This window comes from Zonotrichia leucophrys, chromosome 7 (assembly GCF_028769735.1).
Source record: "Zonotrichia leucophrys gambelii isolate GWCS_2022_RI chromosome 7, RI_Zleu_2.0, whole genome shotgun sequence".
NCBI classification, from domain to species: Eukaryota; Metazoa; Chordata; class Aves; order Passeriformes; family Passerellidae; genus Zonotrichia; species Zonotrichia leucophrys.
Genome location: NC_088177.1, coordinates 14,094,699 through 14,120,081, shown reverse-complemented (window position 1 = coordinate 14,120,081; position 25,383 = coordinate 14,094,699). Strand labels below are relative to the sequence as shown.

Here is a 25,383-nt window from a genome sequence, read left to right as displayed (position 1 = left end):
GAATGTTTGTTCTCTGTACTGCTGATCGGTGCAGTGTTGGATATCAGGGACTGCTGATAGGAATAAGCATGCACAGGAGGCAGGGAGATGGCTGTGTGCAGGATCAAGGCTTTAGGAGGTGTAATGTCATTTTCAAGGCTGTCACAGTGACTGGAACACATGCCTGATGAGGAGGGGCTGAGGGAGCTGGATGTATCCACACAGCCCAGGTTGGAGTACCACTGCAGTGCTCGCAGCAGATAAGGCTGGAAAAAAACCCAAAACCCAAGGAAGGGGAGTACATCCAGACAAACCAAAGTGCCCCAGAGCAGGGGGGCAACCCCAACCTGTGTCCCTGGGAGCTGAGCACACACTAGGATCACTCCTGCCCATGCCAGGATTCCAGGGAGACCAACATCCCATTCTCTGTAAGCACTTAGAGAACAGGCTGACATTAAATCTTCACTGGATGCTGAAATGGTGAATAGAAACTTCTTTGGAAAGTATAAAATTACTTGAATTGCCTTTTAACAAACAAAGATCAGTCAAATAAAAGGTTTATTTTAGACACTATAACATACTAGGCCAAATCATGTTGTTTTCAGATCATAGAAAATTTCTTCATTGAAAGAGAAACAGAAGGAATAGAGTCACAAACTATAGCAGGATATAAATTTGCCCATACTGAAAGGAAGAACTGACAGGTTACTGTGCATATTTTCAATGTATCTCTTATAAAATCTAATAAAAATACATTTTTCCTTATGCCTCCACATCTTTCTACACAGTACAATGTAATTACTTCACTGCCATTAACAATGACTTGAAATAGATTTGGGATTGACACAGGAAATACAATTTGCTTTTATTGCAGATGCTGATAGTCCATTGGCACCATTTTGGAGCAGTCACTGCTTGCAGGATAGTGGGGAAACGCACATCCTCCTCAGCAGGTACTTCTCAATACTGTTATTTATTGTCAATCTATCAATCTCTTTTTCTTAATCAGCACCAAAAAAACCTTTGCCATGAAAACCTGATTTCATTTTATAGGACCTTTCTTGAAAGGCAGCAAAGGACCGCAAAAACCAGACAAATAAAACAATCATTTATTTGATGTGAAATTCCTCCAGGAGCTCATAAAAAAAAAAATAAATAAATCTCCTTTTAGTGGAGCAGACATGCTCAGTGCCTATTTGCTTAATTAACATCCTCTCACCCAGCTTTCTATTTCAACATTTTATGTGGGCACTGGGAAGGAAAAGTGGCTCTTCCTGCACAGCCACTCTTGGAGCTGAATTAATTTTGGATTCCCTGCAACTCTGTGTGGTCCCAGGTGGGAAAAGGGACCTGCAGAAAACTTGCTGCTGCTGCTCTGGGCTTCCTTTTTTTCAGGAATTTGTCTGGTGACTGAGGGTGTGGCAGATCACAAATCCATTCCCAAATGTTTGCAGACGTGAGCTTTTAGCAAGATATAAATTATTTGCAGAGGAATAGTTGAACCAGCTTGGCAGCTGGAACATTTTAAATTAATGTTGATGATATGAATATGCACAATTATTCATTTATAAAGTTCTAGGGGGAAAGAAATCTGTTAAATGGGTGATAAAAGCTTTCTTGAAAATTGCTCCAAATGGGGAATAACATGTGGAAATTAATTGTCTGCACTACATTTAGAAAAATTACTAGGAAAAATCAGGGTACATAATAACATTAATTTAGGCAAAAATATAAACACAATCAAAATTTTCTTCTTGAACAAATTTTCTTTGAATAAATGAAGGTCTGTAGTAATTTATTTCAACTACCTGAGTATTCTCTTGAGGAATTGTGTCCAGTAGTAACTCCTGCAGTCTTTAAAGGTTGTTATACATTCAAATTGCAAACAAATTGCAGCCATTGTCATCAACCACTGAACTTGGCATCTGCTGTTCTGCCAGGGCTGAAAGTGTGTGCACAAATGACACAGAAATGTCAATCTGTATGGACTCTGCAAAACTCTCAAAAGCAGTACCACACAGGCCTGGTCTGCATGTAAAATTACAAATAATGTAAATTACAATGGGGTATTTTAGTGTCAATGTTCTTATCACATTTTCAAGGTGTGTTCTGTGTCCTGCAAACCTAGTCAGCATATTCTGTGTGTTTGTCACAAGGGGTAATAATTCAGACTTTCAGGAGGTTCATCAGGAAGATGCAGTAGAACAGATTGAAAAATACCTTGTGAGAAGATGGGCAGCTGACAGCACTAACCTCAATTCTTTATGCAGATCAGACAATCTATTGCTGAGAAGTTCCTGTAAATATTTTTTCACATTATTTCCAATTGTTCACCAAATGTTCTTGAGAATGCCTGAACCAGGGATTAAAAAATATTAATGTACTGATATGCAGTAAAGAATTAATGTATTAGCAATTAATTTACAAACCAACTAATGATCAAAACGCATAGTAAAGTATCATTCAGGTGTGCAAAGAGTGGAAGTACAGCAGCATAGCTCCAGTGCAGTGGTGTAAATGAAAATTACCTCAGGACATGGGCCACCATCTTACCTCAGGTGGCTGCACCATAAAATGGGAATTTGAAAAATTCTGTTGCCTTGTTCCTGTAATGATACAGCTGTTGTCACTAATTTCTCAATAATAATGTATTAATTTGGAGCTGCTAGGCAGATGCAGTGATCCCTGTGCTGCTATCCAAGTGCAGGTGTCTTATTCACCAGGATTATTTAACAGGCCTGTGTTGGCTGCAAGGTGTGTGGAACAAAGGCTAAAAGACACATTTGGCTTTTAACAAACATGTTTGCTGCTGTTGTGTTTCTTACACCAGGTACAGCTACTGTGACATCAATGGAAGTTGTTAATTTAACCACAAATATCAGATCTTCATCTTTTCTGTCTCCTTTATTACTCTTGTCTTTAGGTTAACAAATTCTCTACTAGCAAGCCAGGGAACTCACTAGTTTGGAGTTTTTCTGAAGTGTTCACAATCACATTTATTTTTCACTGTTTCTTTTATCAGTAAAACACACTCACGTGTGCCTTTATTGTGACACAAAATATTGCTGTCACCCCACTCACACAAGGTGAATATGACTGGTAATCAGAAAAAATGTAACACTGAGATTAAATGAGAATAAAAATACAAGGAAAGAAACTCCACCTCTCTGAGAATTTTCCTAACTTCAGGACAAGATATCACCATTTTCTACAGCAATGTGGCACCTATAAAGTCTAAAATATTTATTTCTATCATCCAGAAATTTCTGCTGGAAATCAGTTTTATGGTGATAGTATGTAGTTTGTGACTAGATCATTTTTCTTGCTTTGATTACAAGATTTTTTGACTCAAGGTACCACTTGAGGTGCAAACTTAAAAGCTGTGTAAATGTAAGGTTTTTGAATTTAGCACATAATTGTGGAGTACAAACATATATTATGAAATATTTCTGGTGAATTAAATGCATTTTAAAAATACACCTAAGAAAACCCAAACAAAAACAAGCCTACAACAGAATTTCTTGATTGAGATTAAGAGGTATTTTATTCCAAAATTCTAAATATCAGAATCAAATCAATAATTACATTTTTCAGTTTACCCAATCATAGTATTTTGAAAATGTATATATATACATAGAAAAATACAACCTAATAAAAACACTCAAATTTGCATTAGGATGAAAAGAACGAGTTAAAAAGCAAACCATAGCTTTAATAGCTATACATTTCATATCAGTACAAAATTACTGTGCCACAACACCCCCTCCTTTGCACAATTTATAATTTAATACAAAATAAGGTGACTTCAAATGTATATTGCTCTCCTTAAATGTACCGAAGACCTTTGAAACAAGTTCATAGTAACTGAAAATATTCCCATTTATCCTGCAAGTATTTACTGCATGACAAAGAAACATAAAATGCAGCACTCTCATTAGTATGTTAATTTTCTGCTTGTGCAAATAATGCTCTACTGATTTAATGCACAAGCAAACACAAAAGAAAGGCAAAAAAATCCATTATGAAGAAAGAAAATGTTACATTTTCAGCATATTTGTATCATAGCAAATACAGGTTTCCTTCATGGACTAGAAAAGCAAAACCTGTACGAGGATTTTTTTAAGATGCAAAATGCTACATGAAATCTTCCGTTACTTTGCAAAAGCCAAGGGTCAGGTTATTCACCTTTAATGCAGCATATCTGGAGAAAGCCATTGCATGAAAGGTTAGATTTCCTGTGCTGTGTTAAAATTCTACACATTGGGAAAACACAGACCTAAATACCACAACCACAGCAGTAGTACTACAGACTCAACCCCGTTATTCTATAGTCTTTAGTCAAATTTTCCACCGTGGCCTTAAAGAAGGTGGTTCTGAAGCACTCACGGGTTAGTAGTGGACACACTTTAGAATATACACCAAGCTTCACCCAATGTGGGTGATCAAAGGCTTCCAACAGCATCATTAATTAATTAATTAATCCATCACCTCCAGTGAGCACGCTGCCTCTGCAAGGTCCTCACAAAAAAAAAAAGGAAACACCACAAAGAAGGAAACACCACGGCCATTCTTAGGCCAGCAAAAGTGGGCAGAGGCCTAGCAGTGAGCTAGGCCGGACCATGGCATATTGCACCTGAGGGCTGGAGGCTGAAAACTCAGTACCACGGAGTCCAGATGCCACAGAGCTCAGCAATAACCACCATCCCATCCAAGGAGTTCAGATCCCACAGGAGTCACAGAACTCAGCAATAACCATGATCCCAGCTGTGGCATCTGCCTGTGACAGGGGCCACTGCCAACAGAGCTCTGCACGCCTCAGGAACAAACCAAAATCATCTCCTCTGGGCCCTGCCATCACCCTTTTTATTTTTCAGAGTCCTGTTTTTCTGTAATAATTTTTTATTTTTTTCCCAAATCATTATCAGCCAGCAGCACTGGACACAAAGAATCATGTTCAAAGGGTCACATTAGGCTGGACCAAAGACAAAACCTGTTTTTTTCTCTTTGGTCCAGACTAACCAAAAACCAGTGTAATGCTGCTCTGAGACTGTCTGGGAGAGTGGAGGATAAAATACTCCAGGATTCTGTCAGGGTAACCAACAACAAACCCAAATGCTGCAAAAATCTAAGTGCAGCATGATTCCTTCAAATCACCAAAGGCATGCTGATCATAGCTGAAATATTTTCAATATACCGTTTAAGACTATTTAAGCGAGGACTCAAGTTTAGAAACAACTAAATATTTGATACCTTTGCTTGGAATAAATGTTTTATAAAGAAAGAGCACACGTAGGAAACTTTAGAAAGTTGCCACAAGCATTATGTGAATTGGAGATCAATGTGTAGATCAAGATTTAAAACAGAAAAAACCCTGATAACTTGGCAAACTTACTCAAAGATTTCAAATTATGTTGATAAATATAGCCATATTTGACTTTACAGTCATGCTTAAACAAAAGCTATTTCCACAATTTCATAGTTTCTTGAAAGAAATGTAAACCTATAAATTAGGTTCCTTGCTTTACATTTTCTAAATATTGTCAACTATAGTAATAGATAATATGCATTCTGTAATATAAATCACTTTTCAGTATTGATCATGAGATGCTGCATTAATTGCAAACTGGAGTACTTACATAATTCATATTTCATTATAAAAGATATAGCTCTTTTAAAATGTTCTTATTGTCTAAATAATTACATAGCTGTTGATTTTATATTTATAAAAAATCTGCTCCTGAAACATAGCTCTCAAAAGAAGGCTAATTCTCTGTTACTGTACTTGTATTTTTTAAATGCTTCCAGTATGCACCATGTGCATACAAATTTTGACTCAAAGGCATTAATTTCATTCTAAAATACCTTTTCTAAAGTTTCTTAAAAATCTTTAACATCCTTCTACAGTACTTGCTGTAAGAATACATCAATGCCTCTAAACCAGTATAAAATTTATATTGACACAAGTACATACATAATCTGGACTCTTATTGCTGAATCTAGAACACCCTATCAAAAGTTTCCTGCACCCCCATTCAGGAAAATTTCCAGTTTGGAATCTCCCTGAAACACAAATGCTACTTTAAGTTGAATTTGAGGTGTTACATCTATGCTAAGTAACCTGTATACTCCATTTACATATGCTACTGTGGTCTTTTGAACCTAACTGGAAATTAATGGACATGAAAGAAGCAACTATTTGTTTTCATCCTTCAGCAGAAGGCAAGAAATAAAAAAATCACTTAAATAAGTCTTACTTTATGTAACTTCAAAAAAGGAAGATACTTTCTACAGCTACAGCAGTTGTACCAATAAAATGTACCTTCTTATCCTGAAAATTAGCAAAAAGAGAGTTTCCAGTAAAATTAGGATGCAGTTAGCACTGACATTAGCAATCCATGTGAGCAGGAGGGATCTTGACCATGATTTTTATTTAAATACTCTTTTTCACCTCCTAACCAAGCCTACACATGCAAGTAGTCTAATAAATTTCAAGTCACCATGGAGTGTACATGTAATGAAAGCACACACGGAGGAATTAGAGCTATAATCTGTCTGGCAGGCTCTTAAACCTCTTACCCTACTGAGATTAAGACTGAGTAAAACCAAGCTCCTTGCACACAGATAATCAGCTGACAAAGCATGAGAACCACAAGCCCATGGAAGAAACTGAAAATAATGCTGCTCTACCAAAGTCACATTTTGAGGCCAGGATCAAAGCCTGACTCCTGGCTCTCTACTACATTACTAGTAACAATACTAAAAATACAGACAAAAATAAGATATTAGCCACACTGAAGACCTTGAAAGTTCAGTGAAAGCAGAATCATGCCCTACACCCTTTCATGTGAACTAATTTTATCTAAACAAACTGTCTAAACCCAACCCATGTACATGGATAAATATGGAAGCCTATATCTGGTGAACATACTGGCCCCCCCAGACTCAGTGCTCTCAGATGCCATCACGGATCAGCAAGTAAAAATGGATTTAACAAAAGCCATTGGTGGATTTTCAACCCCTGAAAGGATGCAGAAACCAGAGTTGAAACAAACTGCTCATTTCAGAAAGTTCTGGCTTTAGTGAGCACTGCTGTATTTATGGGGGAGATGCAGCAATGAACAAAAACCTCAAGGTACAAAACCAAACCAGAGTTTTTGCCCTTTCAAGAGCTTGTCTACATAGAAATCTCACTGGTGTAAGAACAGTAGAAGTTTTCCTTTGCGTGCCTGGCTGCACACAGGGAGTGTCATGTAATTTATAATTTATAGTGTAATTTATTCTCTTTTTGGGAAAGAGAATAAACACACCTCATAGAAGGCACCTTAGTAATGGTTCAGGTATGTCCATTGTAGGATCTGTGCAACCTGTGGCTGCAAGCTGAACAACCTCCTGCTCTGCAGTTCCTTGTCTGCTGAAATGCAGAGACAATGCTCTTGTCTCAATCAGTGTAAGAAGTTCCCTTTCACTACACCAATGGTGAGGGAAATAAGCTGAGAGTGATGCAAACCCATGGCTTTAAACCACTGACCTTTTGGTATGTTCAAAAACCAGCAATGGATCCAAATATTTAGTGTCTTTTCTGGCAATGAAATGCATTGAACATAATGAAATGTCTTGTGCAATGAAATGTCTTGTGCAATGAAACATGCAGGGACTGAAACAATGAATGAATCCAAGGAAACAAGCCCATGGAACAATGAATGAGTGAAATGAAACAAGCCAAATCAGCCTTTAGTTTTTGAACCCTTGTGCACTGCCAGCTCTTCCCTGCTTCGTTGGACTCACTGTTCTCTGGGGGCAGGAGGTGAGGGAGGTGTGAGAGTGGCTGAAGTGCAGGTGTAATCCAGATCCATGGATGTGGCTGGCAGAGAGCCTGGTGTGAACAGCCCCTGTGCCACTCCATCCTGCACCTGGGCATGGGCAACCAGGAAAAGTGAGGATTGACATCTTCCCTGCAGTGCACCAGGTCACCTGTGCCACACTGTGCCCTGCCAGAAACCAAAACACAATCCAAGTAATTTACAGCCTTCAAACCCTGCACAGGTTTGACTTGCGGGCACCGAGGGTTTTCTCAGACATGTCTGTTGGCAGCCACAGCCCAGCATCTTGTCCCTGGCAGGGCATGAATGCATCCATGGTGCCAAGAACTCTGTGGAACACCTGGATCCTGCACTGTGGAAATACACAGCAGAGTCTTGGGATCTTGCCCTGAATATTTTCCTCATGTCCCACAGAAAGTACATCAGCCCCAGATTTCTGTCCCTCACTTGGTGCTTGCAGGCTCAATCCCTACAGTAAGAGCCCCAAAACCTGGAGAACAGTGTTTGTAAGGTCTAGAGAGAAACCGCAAGACAGATGACTGGTGTGCAGAACTGAGATACCTATCAGCTGTGAATGATTCCACTGAATATTTCCTATCTCTTGAGCAGGAGAAAAACGTCATCATCAGAGCTAATGGGTAAAGAACAATCTTCAGTACTGTAAAACAAGCTACATTCATCTTTGTTTTTTTTGTGCAACTGACTTTCAAGAGCTAGGCAATGAAATGTAGTGTACTCCAACCAAAACCAACCATGGAATCCAGCCAGCACCTCTGGAGGCTGCTGGCTCCAAGGGCAACTGCAGGATCTGGGTAGCAATTCATGGAGAGTCAGTGCATGGACCAGAAAAGATGATGTATCCTGTGTCCCAGCAAGCAGAATCCCAGCACTGCTGTCACTGAAGTTTGTCCCTGGGGTCAGTGCAGGTGTGTTAGTGGCAGGCAGGAACAGCATTAATGCAGGAGAGGGGTTTAAGTGTTTTGCCCTTGCTTTGCACATCAGAGACCAGCAGCTCTGCAGTGCTGAGTGTTTGCTCATGAAGGGGGAAGCCAATATTTGTAACCAGGATGTAGGCAAGTGTACACTTCAGAATGTCTTACAGATAAAACTCTGCTTAAGCTTCTGATGTTCCCTCCCCGTTCTCATGTGGTTGCAGCTGCTCTCTTTCTTGTTCTTCCTGAGGTGGCCTCACACGTTTGAAAAAGCCCATCTGTGATTCAGAGAACAAAGAAGAAATTGCATTGTGACTTGCAGAACAAACACATATCCTTTCCCTTTCCTTCATCATCAGGTCTTAACTGATTAAGCTGTCTTTTCACTCTCTTCCCCCATTTTTGACCTCCAAAGACAGTAAATATTTTTAATATATTAAAAAACTAAAACTGAGTTCAGCACCATCACAGACACGCTCTTCTATTCAGCTGCTTCCTGACAAAGCTGAAAAGCTTTTACAGTTATTCCAAAAGCTTAGCAGATTCAGATGATATGGGGAGCAAGGCATTTCTGCAAAGTGCTGTTACTCTATGAATACATCACTAGCAGGGAAAAGCAAATGACACAAAACCGCCCAGACACAGGACTTACCCTGTACATGACAAACACTAGAACAGCCAGGAGCAGTAACCCTGCTAGCACAGCCAGAATGATAACCCACACTGGCACAGGCATGGGCTGGGGCTGAATGCCCCATGTGATATTTGTAGCAACCTGACAGAAAAACACAATAAATCACATTTTGCATCACAGTGACATGCTGAGTTCATCCATGCATTTTCAATCTTGTATACCTTTATCCTATCATAATTATGATCTTAATCCAGTATAAATTACTTTTTCTCTCCAGAATGAATGGAAAGCCATAGGTTCTTGGTGACATAAAGACTTCACTGACCCAAATTTAATAGGATTTTAAAGTTAAATTATAGTAGGGGGTTGGGGATTGTTTTGCCTGGGTTTGCTTTTTTGCAATCAGTGGTAACATGGCAACACGTTTTCTGTAATTCTTGATGATTTTCAGTAAAACTATAGGAATCTGGAAATATTTTGGAATTAGAGAAAAATATTTAGGGCTTTTCCTTTTTTGTTTTTTTTTTCTTAAAAGGCAGTATACTTTGAAACAAAAAATCAAGTCCATGAGACTTGAAAGAAGAAAACCTCAGCTAATAACAGGCATTAGAAATCATATCCAAAAATGAGTTAATCACAATCATTTTCTACCTTTTCCTTAAGATCTCTTAATGCTATAATGCTAAAAAACTTTCAATTTGCCAGCCCAAATATATCTTCCTTTCTGTTTGCACCTGTCTCCTTTCCCTTTGAAACCCCCTGAGGCACAGAAGGTCTTTTTGTTCCACCCTCATATATAAAGTTCATATACAGTGCCTCATATAACATGAATGAAAAGTTCATTATTCAACCTGTAAGTGCTACTAAAATTTGCAACAAATTTCAAGTAAAATATTTCTCTAACAACAATGGCATTAACAGGAACATGAGAACTGTTCCCCATAATTTTTTTCATTTTCAATTGTCTTTCAAGCCACAAATATTGTCAGCTCCAGTCTGTTTTACCCTCAACTGTATGTGCACAACTGAAATAAATACATGAAATAAATAGCTGATAAAATTAAAATTATATCAAGCCTTTAAAATGTTACTCAACAATAACTGTCTTTGCACTAATTTTGAAGGGATTGTATATGGATGCAAATGACTTACAACTGTAGAATTATGAATATCTTCAAAGGAAAGGTTCTTATAAGGGAACTCTATAACACTGAAGGAAGCAGATGATTTCAGAGAGTAGGAATGATTCTGATTTTCTTTCTGTGTAAGAAAAACAAAATTAGCACTGCATGTGGGTACAAAAATCACTATAAAGGTTTCAGAAACAGCAACAGAATATTCCCAGTCACTCACATTCATGAAAGTTTGGGTCCAAAGGCGTGATTTTAAATACAATATTGCACTCTTTCCCCTCTCCAGGTGGCCAACTTGGCAGACAATCTTTAAACAGTCAGCAGTTCCACAGCCCTGTGTACAAAAATAGGAAGGATGTTCTAAGTATGAAAATATTTGAAAGGTGCTTAATGGCGCTACTTTACTCATATATATGCATTGGGAAAGCACCATAAACTATTAAAATACATTAAATAACCTCCAGTATTGGATAATTATTTATAGCTTGCAGTTACAAAGGCAGTGATATGTTAATTTTCCATTAGAGATTTTTCTCCCATCATGTTTAGGGAGGAAAAATCTTCCTTGCATTTGTTTTTGAGGACTCCTGGCAGGCCAGGAGCGCTGGCAGCAGCCCAGAGCTGGGAGCTCACTCACTCACCAGGGTGTGCACGTCCCCCTCTGCGGCAGCCGCGTCCCTCCGGCTGACGCGGTGCCCGCGCTGCTCCTCCCTGCCAAGGGTCTCGTTCCTCTCGTCTTCCTTGGGAGCAGAAACCTGCACACACCAAGGGAGCACAAACGGCGGCTCAGCACATTGCAGGCTTCAAGCTGAAGGCCAAGAAAATACCTAACTGCAAGTTTCTTTCTATGCTTGCTATTATTCAGATTCCGTCTGAAAATAAATCATCGCAACTCATAAAGCAGAAGCACAGGAACTTCGTATTTATATATTCACTGAAGTTTCTCTTTGGTTATCAAAGTCACACAAGCATTCTTTGTTGTTCTATACACTGAATATCTTCCCTCAGCCCCTTTTTTTTGCTCTTGAACTAACACACTGACATTTTCCTGAACTAACACACTGACTTCTTCTTGAACTAACACTCTGACTTTTATTGCTTGTTCTAAACTATCCTAGAAATCAAATCTCCTTACACTCAATTAAACTTGCTGGGTTTTTTCTGGTGTTTCTTTTCCTAGTCCAGAAAAAAAGGAGTTTCTTCTGTTCTGTAAATCCCGTGTTTTGCTGGCAATGATAGCTGAACCCTGTTGTCCTTTTTGACCTTTGGATGAATAGATAAATTCATCCAAATTGGATGAATCTATTATTATCTATTATCTCTTTATCCAGTTGGATGAATTCATTCAAATTGGATGAATTTGTCCAATTGGATAAATAGATAACTTAATATTAAAAAAATACCATTTTCTTCCAAGAAACAAAACCCAGAAAATTTACATAAAGAGTCCAGAAGCATCTGGTTTGTTTTAGGTTTTAGTTCATGACCACTTTCATTATAATTCTATTGCTTTGGACTTAAAACTCATATAGAACAGCCTTGAATTAAAAAAAAAAAAAAACAGGAAGAAAACCCCATAATACAAAGAAACAAGACAAATTGATCTTTGAGTTGATAATTTTGAGCTGCTGTTCACATTTTATTTCACCTGCTTCATACATTGACAGGTAGTGTGGAAAAGTGTAGACTTATTCATCAACCATAGATAAAAAACTATCTCAGTTTGTCATATTCTCAGGGATTTGGCTATTTTGAGAACTCACAAAACAACCAAGCAAACTTCATTCCACTCAAAGGGAAAGTCCTGCTTACCTTAATTTTCAGTGGGTTGATTTCCATGTCAGAAGTGCAGTTCATGGGACCATCAATTTCATACTGCACAATGTACAAGAGCGTGTTGTTTTTGTATTTGTAAGGCCACTGCAGAGTCATCATCACCTTGCTGAATGCACTTGGACCATTGTTTCTCAGCTGATTATGAAAATAAAATTTACAGATGTAAATAAATAAAGCTACTCTGTCTGTTAATGCGCATATAATTGTTACTTTATATTTGAGCCACAAATGTGATGCTGCCACTATCCCTACCCCCCAGCCACTTATGGCAACAGCATCAAAACTTTATCTAAAAGTAGTAAAACTTTTAACTATTATTATTCACACAGTTCTCTTGGTAAGTTTTGCTTAATTAAACAATCTAGATTAAATCTGTGATAATTCTTAAAAGGATATTTTAAATACTTAAATTTTTTCACAGCTAAAGACTTTGGAGTAGTGATTCAGAACAGATAGAGTGCAATAATTTACAGCCATGAGCCATTTCCTGAGCTCATATTACTTCAAATGTTTTATCTAGATGTCAAAAGGCAAGAAAATAAAATATGTGTAGTTATGTAGGTAATCAAGCCCAGTTGCACTAATTGCAGGCATTCCAACCCTTCTTGGATATACCAGTTACTAAAAAAAAATATTTTATTTTTATTAAAAAAACAAAAGAAAAAAAGAAAAAAAATCATCATCTACTCCAGAGAAAAGCTACACCAAAAGATTTCTTTTCATTTATCACAGAACCATGTCACAGAAATCAGCAGTAATTCCACACCTCGTAGATGTGCTGAACCAGAGGCCCAATGTCATCTTCTGTTTCAGGGTTCTCCTTGGGCTGCCAGTTTGCAATGGGAAGGAATATGTGGTCAGGGGACGAGACACTAAAGAGCAGAGCAAAGGAGGTGTTGTTAGCAAGCATGAAAAAATAAATGGGACATCTAAAGGAAAAAGCATGAAAAAATAAATGGGACATCTAAAGGAAAAAACGAACATGCTTAAAATGCAATCTCCACTCCTTCATCCTCTATATAAAACCTGAAAGAACAGAAGTGGTTGAATATTAAATGTTCAGTTCTGTTCTTTAAATTAAAAAAAAAGATAAAGGACACACACCTCATCCAAACAAAACCAGTGTGAAATATTGTGATAATGAGAAATATTGATGATGTAGAGCCTCAGCAGTACAATCCTAACAATAATTCAGCCCTGAAAGCAGTGAAGATACCAGTCATGCTTTTCCAGTGTGCCATCCCTCACCTCTCAGATACTGAGCAAATTGGTCACAATAATGAACGCAGTGGAAAATTTTAAAAATTATGACTCAGGAATCCAAGCTAACTGGTTAAGCAAGAGGATTTTTAGGTGGGAAGTAAAGGTGATGAAGTAACCAAGTCATTACAATATTAATACTATGCTTAAGACTGAAGGTGAGGATATTACAAACTTAAATTCCATAGAATCTTCAAGTTTGGTTTCAGGGTTTTCTGAAACCCCAGTCAGTTTGTGGAGGAGAAAAGTGACCTGCAGAAATGTAAAGCTGCAAACAAGAGGGGTGATTTTTTCTTCTTCTAAAAAATATCTCTAGTAATGGAGGCACAATACTCCTTTCTGGAATAAACTATGTAATGATTTAGAATTATTTAAGATCCAGAAGTCCAAAGGCTGGCTAGATATTGTCTTTATGATTAAAAATTCCCTAAAACTTCTTGGAAAACTTATGCAGACCTGAAAGGAAGTTCAGTGAATACAGAGAAGCAGATGTGCAAGAGCTCCTTAAAAGTGTTTATTAAAATATACTTAAAAGTGTGTATTAAAATACACTTACCCTCTAATTTCAACAGCTGCTGAAATAGCAAGGTCAGCCTGATAATATGCTACTGGGCTCAGGTTGTCATACAGGTTGGAACTGCAGGGGAAAAAAAAGGTAAATTCTTAAATGAAATAAGCAAAGCATTTAATTAAAAAACCCTCCACACTTCAAAGTAATGGTATGAGCCCCTACAGGAAAGCACAGTTGCTAAAAACTAAGGACCAGATTCCAGCAAGTTCTCACCTAAATGCATGGAGCCCCAGCAGGGAGAGGATGGTGAAGGACACAGAGTTAATGCTGACTCTGTCCTACAGCTCTCATGTAAAAAAATACAGGGAACACTCCCCCTTCAAAATGGTGCTGGGAGCAGAATCTTGATCTCCTCCAATTATTCTGTCCCCTTAAACAAACATTTTCCTTTGCAAAGAATCCTGCATCTTCTGATCTTTCTTCAGTGCTGCTGTAATCAGCAAACACTTGCAGCAGTGTTTTCCTCCTGATCTGTAAATACCTCATTCTTTTTTCTAGAGACTGGACCTGCTCTGCCAGGAACTGAGCCAGCACTGCAGATCCAGCTTGGTGAGTTTAAGCCAAGCAGTGTGATCCCTAAAAGCTGTCCCAGATAATCCCTGCTGATGCCTGTCACTGGGAACTGTGATTACTCTGTCCCATGGCACCTCTGCTCACCCTTCCTGCATCCAGGAATCACTGAAGGAATTTTCTCCCACAAAAGGCCTGAAACACTACAGGAACCTCCTTTCTCTTCCATCAGGAGACCAGCATGGCTTGAGCAGCCTCCCTGACTGTTTCTGACCCTGCTGGCAGCCTAAGGAAGGGGACAGACACCCCAGAGCAAATTTCTTCTGCAAAGAACACCTCACCAGCTGATGGAGAAGGGAAAACTCAACAGACAGCAATGGGAGATCAAAGAGATATTTCATGTGCCAAGACCATTGGTTGGTGTGGCTAAACACTCCATCATTAAAATAGAATGGCAGCTTCAATCTTTCCCAACTCCCATGGATGACAGATGCATAGGTGGATGAGATTAATTTATTCACTACATTAAAAAATAAAGCCCTTAAATGGGGAAAAAAGGTGATTTTGGTCCACCATGGAGAAGAACAAAACAGGTGTATTCATACTGTCCATTAAAAACAACATAAAACTGCATTGGCTAAAGATAGCCCTAATGATCACATCTCCAACCTTCAATATCATCTGCAGAAGTTACCAATTCAGATTTATATATCAGATTTATATGACAGTGCTAATCTGTTAATTAACAGGAAAACTACTGTTTTGTTCCATTTAATTTTCAGGAATTTAATTAATTAATTTAATTCTGTTCCATTTAATTTTCTTTTAGGCTGGCTGCTGTGATGGTTCATTGCATGTTACTTCTGCTCTGACTATCCCATACACTGCCTGCCCTGAAAGTCTCTCCTCCTCTAAATACATAAAATTCAGAAGGAATTCAGAGTTCAAGCACCACTTTTAAAAGAGGGCTGTAAACCCAAAGTCAGCCTGTGGCACCACAAGTGTCAGCGGAGCACAATGATACACACGTACAAATATTCCTGATTTTTCCTGTATTTTAGGAAACCTAACTCAGTGTGGTTATTTTTCAAGCCATTACAAGGCAAAGACAAGAGAGTTAGGCCAGAGTGATAGTGGTTTGCGGTCTGTTTGCTGTGTGTGTCCTCTCCCAGGGGAGGTTCATCCTCAGGGATTTCCATACCTCCGGATCTGCAAGTCGAACTTGACAGAGGTGTCCATCTCAGACTGCTGGTGCACGCTGAAACGCAGGCCAGCCAGGAGCTGGGGGAAAAAACCACTGTGGTTCAGTTGGAAGCACAATAAAACGTACCTTAGGAGCTTCTCAGTGCTATTAGACTACAGTGAAATGGCTTGAGACTCCTGGTGATGAGAGAACACACACATGGAACTGGCAAATTCCAGTTGTGCAGTTCATCCTGGTTGGAAATGTACTGCTCTCTCTTTAGATTACAGCCATAAAATACAAAATAAGGATTGCATCTTGCTCCCCACCCTTAATTCAGCCATTTCTACACAAAATTGATCCTCCCCATGTGCTGCAAAAAATAATCTAAAGAGTAGGAACACATTAATGATTCAAAGTTAATTCCCAAGGTTTAGTCTAAGTCAATTCATATTTGCTTTAATATCTGTGCAGTTCAGCTTGATGCACTTCAAAAGATTTTGGAAAGAGTATTTACACATCTGTACAAGATGGCTCTTGGAAGAAAAGCATCATGAAATTGTTATAATTGTGACTGATTTTCACTTCATTTCCTCAGGAAATAAGACTTACTATGTAATATCACCTTAAAATGTCTCACTAATAATTTTTTAATTCTTCCAATTTCAGCTACATTTGGTGGAATTGTAGAGGTTTCAACTAGGCAAAACTCTGTCCTTCCTCATGAAAGTAGGCAGAAAGGAGATGAACTATGAGAAAAATTGTTGTGAGCTAGCTCGTGATTATATCCTAAAAGTACATGTCGGATAAATATAAAAAATTCATGAGAGACCAAAGTCCATTAATTCCACTATTTAATGAATGACTCCTTTTGAGTTACATCATAAAACATAAAGCAGTCCTTCCAGCCTTTAATTTAGCTGAAAAGTTAAAACCAACTACTGCTGTACGAACCAAATGTGGGCAGCTAATGCCAGGTGTAATCTTAAATTCCTGGGAGAAAATTTCCTACCCAAACCCTGCTGTGATTAAGGAAAATGCCCCCTGGGTGAGCTACCAGGCACCTGTTGCACCAGACCTTACCTTAGTTCCTGCTTTCATGGGGTTGCCCAGGTCACAAACCACCATGCGAGTCTGATTCTCTGTTTTAAAAGCACATGACAGTCTGGCCAAAGCCTGCAATAAACCAGAAAGAAACACTAAGGAATGCCATTCTTTACATCTGAGCACCTGGATGAAAGGCTGGAGAGAAGTCCTAGATACGCTGTATTAATTTTAATATCATTTCTCAGCCAAGTAATAAAATGACATAAAATCTGAGTGTGGAAGTCTCCAAGGAGAAAAAATGTTTCTGATACAAGACAGACCTGTTCTCAAGGTTATAAAAGAGAAGGGCTTTGAACAAATGGATCATTTCTCAGTGCTTTGAAATAACAGGAGCCACTGGAGATTTCCAGAGCAGCAGGTGAAGCATGACTCCTGAGAAGCAGCTGGGGTCTCACCTCGTTGTTGCGGACGACGCCGATGAAATCCGCCTGGGGAGGAACCACCACGAAGAGCTCGGCCTCATAGGCTCCCTCCCCCTGGTTCTGGGCACTGACAATCAGGGTCAGGGGGTTGTCATCACCAATGTAGATCTGCTTCTGGTCACTGCAAGAAAACAGGGTGAAAATCAGCTCTGCATTGGGGTTTCAGATTGCAGGGAGGTGGCTGAATTTAGAGAAACGAGAGACATTCTGAAATTTCAGAAAGATATCAGAGAAATCTGGAGGCAGTGCCTTTGCTGCAGGAGTGTCAAGAGAGCTCAAAAATATTTTTAAAAAACCCTCTGTCTATAATCAAATAGATTAAGTATTACATGGATCAAGTAAGTACAAATGGAGCAAGTATTATATGTTCTTTTATAAGAATCGTGCCTATAAAACCACAAAACAAAAAACCACAAACACTTTTTTCTCACTTGGAACAATCCATTATAGGCAGCTAAATCCCTGTGCACATTTTGAATTACAGGCCCACTTTGCAGAGGTACAAGCACATATTTATAAAAAAACTCAAGGGAAGGCTCAGCTACACAGAAGAGAGCCAAGACCTCTGCAATACCTTTGGTTCCAGACACAGAGAGATTATTTTAGCAAACAAAGTGTTTTCATTTCACCAGCTACAAGCATACATCAGGGTATCTGCACTGATGTCAAGTGTTACTGAGGTGTTTGCGTGAATTAGTGCTTGTGAAGTGTCCTATCTACATACAATGTCCATATGCTATAATGCATTAAAAAACAGATTATGAAATAATCCAGCAAGAGAGGGTTTAGGCCACACAAATTAAAAAAAAAACAAACTCAGACTCATGAATGAATTACCACTGACAAATTGTTTCTTTTTTTCAGGTTTGATAAAAGATAACTGCCAATACCAACAATTTTTTTTTCATACATGTGACAAGAGAGCCCTACTCCTTCCCTTGCTGGATAAATCACTTCTTCATGTGTCTATCTAACATTAAACAACACAACAGAGATACAATGGCAGCTAGCAGTGGTTTATTCTCACTGCACGTGTCCAGCTTAGCAAATAAATAAATAAATATGGCCTACTTATAGTGGAGGCTGGGGTGAGAATGGGGGTGGTGCATTACATGCTAAAGACATTAGGTTCTAAAGCAGAAAATGGGTTTTATTTAAGGCATATAAGCCTGAGTTTAGATTGCATACAATGAGGAGTCCTGCTTATTTTAATAGATCCATTAAATAAAAGTAGTACCAGCTATTGAGTCTTAGACTTCAGGTAGGGAAATTGCTTTTCCTTGTATTTTTGGCATGTATTTACCTTTCTACCGACACCTCCAGCTTTGGTTTGCAGATGTTATCATCCCCACAATCCAGCAGGATATGGGCCTATGCAAAAATCAAACACACACTGCTGTAATAATTCCTTCATTTGTTCTGACATACATCTTCAATAGTACTGTTTCACCAGCACATTAAAAGAAATTCCACATAGCTGGTTATGAAATGTTTTCATGCCATTAGTCTCAGAAGAAAACAAATGAGTTTTTATATGTGGAGGTCACTGTGCCTCATCCTGCCCTACTGCAATTCTAGGACTTCACCTCAACCATCTTTCCATACTTTGAATAATCCCTTCATATTAAGGGATTAATGTTCTTCACAAACAATTGTAAAAATTTGTAAAAAAGGGCAGAAATAGAAAAACTATTTATATTAGCTTAATAGAACTACAGGGGAAAACATAATGTACATAGAGCAGCATGGCATGAGAAGGGATGAAAGCCTTGACTATTAACTCTTGCAGGACTAGTCTGATTTTCTCCCTAAGATGAAGCAATGCTCTGAGTTCCCTGATGCCAGGCAGTGTGAGCAGGGTACCTGTCTGCTCATGTTGGCAGGAGTGAACTGGTTGAGGATAGGGTGCAGTCCTGTGGCATCTGCAGCTGTTCTGTAATCCAGACGATATTCCATGAAAATGGTGATGGGAGTCAGCTTGTCTCTGAACTCAGATTCATCCTGGGGAAAGCAAAGGTTTCAATCACAACTCAAATGTAGTAAAAATGGAGGGGCCAAAACATTAAAACTTCTGAGTTCTTTTCAAAGCAGGAAACTCTTGTCAGAAAACCTGCACAATTTCAGCAGTAACATACCTGTTTAAAACATGGAAAACTGGAGCATACAGAAATATTAAGTCATGGAAACCCAGTAGAGCCTAAAGGCTACACAGCTCTGCTCTTTGTTGTCAGACCAACCTCAGTCTGCTTCTAAGATCCCTCAGAGATAATAATCTTTGGATTTACAATTTTTCCTTCCTGAAATTATTACTTGGCACTTGGAAGTTGCTGACTTTGATGCTGTTCATTGGAAATCTTTCTGCTTATCAGACGTTGATCCTGCCTTTCAGAGAACTTACAAACCTACATCTCTTAGTTTTACATCTGCCACAGATTTGCTCAGTGTAAACTCTGCTTCCTTTCTGAGAGCAATGAAAACCACTGACTCTAGCAGAGCTCACTTCAGGATCTTGTTGCAGAAAATACCTTCTATGGGAAGAAACTTATTGATTACCCATCGTTTTAAACTGGTTTTGCATCCCATTTATGATCATTTCACATAGGTCATTACTTTCTTTATGAAAATATCAGGTGGAAATGTGCTAAATCTTTACTAACACAGAGATCTGAGATGTCTAATTACATATATAACCCACTCACAAAAGTCAGGTCAAAGAACGTATTACCTACCCTCCATGAATCCCTAAAGATTGCCAGCATTTGTATTTGTTTGGGGTTTTTTTTAGTGGGAAGCAAGTATTGTTTATGTTTGGTTTATAAGTGCTCAGAGATAAATCTGAGCTGCACAGAACTTACATAGCTACACACAATGTTTCTTCTACTGATTAAATTTTTTTAATTGTGTTAGCATCTGTTCACATTTGTGGGGATGAAAACAGAAAGACTGAGAAAAAGCAAACTTAGTACTTCAAATTTCTTCATCTCCTCTGCCGTTTGCTTATTGTGGATTGTCAGTTGCAGGTCCATATTTTTCTTCAATTTTTAACCTCCAAAGCAGAGAGGACAACCTCTGCTTATTGACTGTCATGTTCCTTGGAAATTGTAACTAATTTGGTGCCTGGATGGCTTATCCAAGAAGTCCAGAACAAAGTCCTGAATTGAATTTCCAATGCATTTAGGGACCAGGAACTTAGCCACAAGAAGATGCATCATTCATGCTGTGACAGCAGCAGTAATTCAGGACAAATGTATGCTTTTAGTAATTTCAGGTCCATCCACTGAAAACAAAGTTTTTCTAGCATTTTTTTCTTGTTGTTTTTTCTTTAAACACCTAACACAATGAACTTATAATACACAAAGCACCAAAAATTATTTGCCTGAAACATGAATGGCTGCTCACCCTCAAGAAGGCATCGAGTTCCTCGCAGTTCATTTTGCCCCCCTTAGTAATTGTCATGTTCTTGGAGTGGCTGGGCTGTTTGCTGTGCAGAAAAAGAGCTCTCCTGATGGCTCCTTTCTGCTTCAGCTTGTCCAGCAGCAGCTCCACCTGGAAATCTGGCCAAGACAAAGGGTTTGGGTTAGGGCTGTTTCATTCCATTAACCACAGTGCAGAATTCCATCAGAAATGGAGCTGAACACTGATTTCAACTACAACACAAACATAGTGCTTGCCTCTCTTAAAACCTCCATCTCTTTCCACGTAAAATCTGCCATTACATTAGATCTCAAGCACTACTGCTGTCCTAAATTGGATTCTGCTTTTTCCTTAAACACTGGAAATATCTAAGAACACAGATACATTTATAATTTATAATTGCTGTAGAACTGCAAGAACTAGAGTTAGATTTTTTTCCCCTAGAAAATTTTAAGCAGTGTTGCACATAACATTTGTATTTTTAAATGCTATTGCTAAGCTAATTACTTGAAATATTTTATATAGATAATAAAATTTACAATACATAACAGATATTCATATGAGCCTCTGTCCAAGATCACACCACCTCCGTACATGCCACAGAAAATAAGGAAAAGATTTTGCAATGAGTAGACACTACCTGCCTGCCACACTAAATAATCTCTTGGACACAACTTAAACACTTGTTTGAAACAATCTACTCCTGATTCTGATGTGAGAATCTGATGAAAAAAGTCAGTGATATCAATCAGAGAGTCAAGATCTCAAGAGGATGTGACAAGTTCCCTCTGGCTTGTCTCTGTCTCTCAGGCTCAGCAATGCACATATTTGAATACTCTTGTCTGAAAATCCCCTCAATGAGAGTTACTGTAAATTCTGTAAAATACAAAGGCCTTTCCAAGACTGGTTAACCACATAGTTGAACATATGTTTGGAGTCTCAGATATGGTGAAATGACTTCTACACCACTGCAGCCAAAAGAGCCTGCTGGAGAGTCCCATGGATGTACATGCCACCCCAGTGGCAGCAGTGGCTGCAAAGGGCACCCAGCTGTTTGTCATGAAAATAACAATGACCAGTGTTCACGTTTACAAACAATACAACGAAAAATTCCAATTTTTAAATGAGCAGAACTTACTGAGCGAGTTGGGGAGCTTTCCTTTGCCGTCCGCCTTTAAGCAGAACTTCACTTTGAAGCTGTTTGGGAGGAAAAAAAAAATTCACACACTTTAATTTTCTTCTAAAACTCCTCACTATTTATTTCTTTTCAGATGTATTCTGTTTTTGAGACTCTAGCCCATTCCCAAAAGCTATTTTCTACTGATGGAAGAGAACTATAATCTATTAACAAGTAGGCAGAATTGCAGAAACTACAAAGTTCTGGAGTCTTGGCTTATCTAGAGACAATCACCTGTTTATTTCTGTATTCAGATGGGTCTGATTTTCAAACCTATCATACTGACCCTGAAAAGAAAGTTAGCAGTAGGAAGGGAAAGTGGGTTTGGATAATATTCTGGGAACCAGAAGCAAAATCAGTTTACAGAGCAGATCACTGCCCCAGTGTGTGTATATTAGTGGGTAAAACCACTGCAAATGCCATGGGATGTGCTGATGTCTTGGGAAGACCTTACTCTGCTCAGCAATAAATAAAATAAATTTAATTAATTAATTAATTAATTAATAAAAGGACAGGTTTTGGGACTCAGTCTGGCATCTACTAAAGACAGTGCTGGTCCTCCAACTGCTGTCAGAGAGTTCTTATTTTGTACTGTCTGTTCTTTCAGAAAAATCTGTGTTTGTCTTTTTTAATTAGCTGACTAGACTTCCTAAGACCTTTCAAAATTGGAAATTTACAAAATTAGAACCCAAGAAGTCCCTCCCCTCAAAGGAAAACATGAAACTCTGCTTACCAAGAAACCTTTACATCTCCCAGTGAACAGGCTTTGTTTTCTGGGTTTAGAATGGTTGGATTAACTTCCAGGGCAGCATTTACTCTAATAACTGGTCTTGCCCTGCAAAGAAAACATCCTCTTGAAGAGCACTTGAATGCCTCCCCATCAAATTGTGCAATATACACAAACACACAGTATTTAGTGAAACCACAAGAAAAACAAGTAACCATTGACCAGATGAAGCTTTTCTGTGCCCTTTCATTTCCATCAGCCACAACATGGACAACTGTGTAAAGAGGAAGTCCTATCCACTTATAGCACAGACCAACATGTTCTCCCAAAATGAGCAAGTTGGGATGAGAATATTGGGATTGCAGTGTAATAGTTTGCAGCTGCTGTGTCAGAATCAGGAAAACTGTTGCGTCAGAATCTAGAAAACTGTCACTCAGAAAGCCTTGAAGACAGCTTATTAATGTTTTTTCCTGACTACATATTATTGAGAAAGATGAATTTCAGGCAGCAGAGAGCTTCACTCATTAATAAAAGCAGTATAGTGATTTTTCTCCTCCAGAGGTTTGGACAGTGGAGTGCCAAATTTTCAGACTTCCCTGATCCTGCTTCTTTTTGTAGCTCCAGAACCCCACTGCGCTTTCACTCAGGGTCAAGCACAGAGGGACCCTTACCTGTACAGAACAGCTGTGTCAACACCAAAGGCTCCAACAATCAAGTCTAGAAAGAGAGGAGACACACCACACATTACACCTTGCTTTGTGAATAGGCTGTCTCTCAAGGGTGGGGCTGCTACTGCGTTATTGCAAAGTGCCATTTGGGGGCAGAGGACCTGGATATCCATTTTTGTCCACATCTGTGGCTCCTTTCAGGGAGTACCCAAAGCTGGGGGGCATGGTGCGAGCAGCCCACTGCCCTTCCAGGACCTGGGATGGGATGGCATTCAAACCACTCGCTCCTCCGTTGTAGATGTACACCAGCCCTCTCTTGTCCTCTCCACCATATGGAGCGGCAACTGCAACGTCTGCAAACCAAAAGAAGAGTCATCAACGTCCCCAGACGCAAATTAGAACATGTTTGTGCTTACATCAATCAATAATTTCTGATATTACAGTTTCAGTGTGTGTCAGGATAGGAATGAGTTCTTTGTTGACGGAGTGACAAAACTTTTTCATCTCAAAAAGGAAAGAAGCTTAGACATTTCTCTCTAAGACACCTCATAAGACTTTGAAGACTTCACCTCAAACTTAAATATAGCTAATCAGACAGAAGCCAAAAAGTCTCCCTAAGCAATTTACTATTAAAAGAGAACTAAGAAACTAATTGTTTTTGTGAGGTGTTTTACCAAGAGCAAAAACTTTCTTGTACCTAACTCTGTTCTTCTCTATTTGTTCTTTGCCTTTTATTAAACTTTTTTGTTTCTAACACTGCAACAGAAGCCATCTTGCTAATTTTATGCCTACAAAAGCAGCTGAGCTATCTTGAGTAAGTAATAGACTACCAAAAGCTTATTAGAGGCTCAAAGAGGCAACTATTACTTGTAAGTAGGGAGGAAGTGCAACCAGCCTTTAAAATGCTCATCAACATTTGTTTGTTTACTACTTCTTTCCTTTGTCCTGTTTTTTCTTTTATTATTGGATGCTGGTTTTTTGTATGAAGTATAAATCTTTAACAATGACATGCCACAGCCTTTTATAGGGAGAGCAAGGGGAGAAATAGTTCTACAAAAACTTCTCCACTTTGGTGACTTGTTTTGCAGTGAAATCATATGGATTTGGGATGCTTTTGAGATTATTAAAACAAGCAGAATTAGTCACTGTGGGTGCCAAACCACAAAGCTAAGTGTGACTCTCTTCCCATTTCATTTACATGCTCATGTTCCTCCAAAGGGTGGGACATATTAATAATTCTGGAAAATTTAAATCATCCTAAACCAATGGTAAATATTAAAATCCAGACTATCCCATAGCTTGCCAGCATGCTTTATGGAGAATTTACAGTTAGTGCAGTTATTCTATCTCTTAAATTTAAAAGTATGCACTGTTAATGATTAATAAACGGTAGGAAACAAAATGCTAATTAGACTATCTGTGAGGACAGCTTTAAAAGTGCACATATGATTAATTTCAACATTTCCACAGACAGTTTAAAGACCCAACATGAAGCACTACTTGGAATAGTTATGTTTCTCCTTCCTCTCTTCTGAAATTTGGGAAAATTTGATGAAAATAATAAGGACTCAAAAGTTTAGTTTTGTATTTTAAACTCCTATGTAAAAACTTAGGAAGACAGTTAAAATTCCTATCTTGCACCATACTGTGATGGAAGGCATTTTAATTAACACTCCCAAATGAGGCAGAGCAATAAAACCCAAAACAAACAGACTAAATAACAGCAAAGCCATTTGAAAGAGGCAGCTTTTGCCATGATTCTCTTTCCTACAGTGTATTTCAAATGTAAGTATGGTGGAATCAAACAATGTTTGGGATAATCTCATCAAGTGACTGGAATTTTGGCAATCAGCTCTCTGACATCTTCTGTAAATAGTTGCAGTGATATTACATCTACACACTGATTCTATGTCCAGTTAGCAACGAAAAAAGTCTCTTTCAGTTTCAACTACATTGTGAAATTATCATCAAAAATAAATTAGAGCTACCTGGGAATTTGAAGTAACCATC

The 25,383-nt window shown here is 38.6% G+C and overlaps 1 protein-coding gene across 1 annotated transcript in view; it reads right to left on the bottom strand.

Moving 5' to 3' along the window:
* Window positions 1-3,496: 3,496 nt before the first annotated feature.
* ITGAV (integrin subunit alpha V) overlaps window positions 3,497-25,383 on the bottom strand; it is a 47,931-nt gene continuing 26,044 nt past the window's right edge. The window contains exons 13-30 of the mRNA XM_064717785.1: window positions 23,535-23,726; window positions 23,377-23,422; window positions 22,712-22,813; window positions 21,940-21,998; window positions 20,787-20,941; window positions 19,251-19,388; window positions 18,691-18,758; window positions 17,361-17,508; window positions 16,942-17,034; window positions 15,877-15,956; window positions 14,151-14,231; window positions 13,101-13,206; window positions 12,311-12,469; window positions 11,140-11,253; window positions 10,719-10,832; window positions 10,518-10,625; window positions 9,384-9,506; window positions 3,497-9,009 (exon numbers count right to left, since the gene is read on the bottom strand). Coding sequence (XP_064573855.1) covers window positions 8,914-9,009; window positions 9,384-9,506; window positions 10,518-10,625; window positions 10,719-10,832; window positions 11,140-11,253; window positions 12,311-12,469; window positions 13,101-13,206; window positions 14,151-14,231; window positions 15,877-15,956; window positions 16,942-17,034; window positions 17,361-17,508; window positions 18,691-18,758; window positions 19,251-19,388; window positions 20,787-20,941; window positions 21,940-21,998; window positions 22,712-22,813; window positions 23,377-23,422; window positions 23,535-23,726 — 1,982 coding nt within the window. The 3' untranslated portion in view covers window positions 3,497-8,913. The remainder of the gene's footprint in view (window positions 9,010-9,383; window positions 9,507-10,517; window positions 10,626-10,718; window positions 10,833-11,139; window positions 11,254-12,310; window positions 12,470-13,100; window positions 13,207-14,150; window positions 14,232-15,876; window positions 15,957-16,941; window positions 17,035-17,360; window positions 17,509-18,690; window positions 18,759-19,250; window positions 19,389-20,786; window positions 20,942-21,939; window positions 21,999-22,711; window positions 22,814-23,376; window positions 23,423-23,534; window positions 23,727-25,383) is intronic.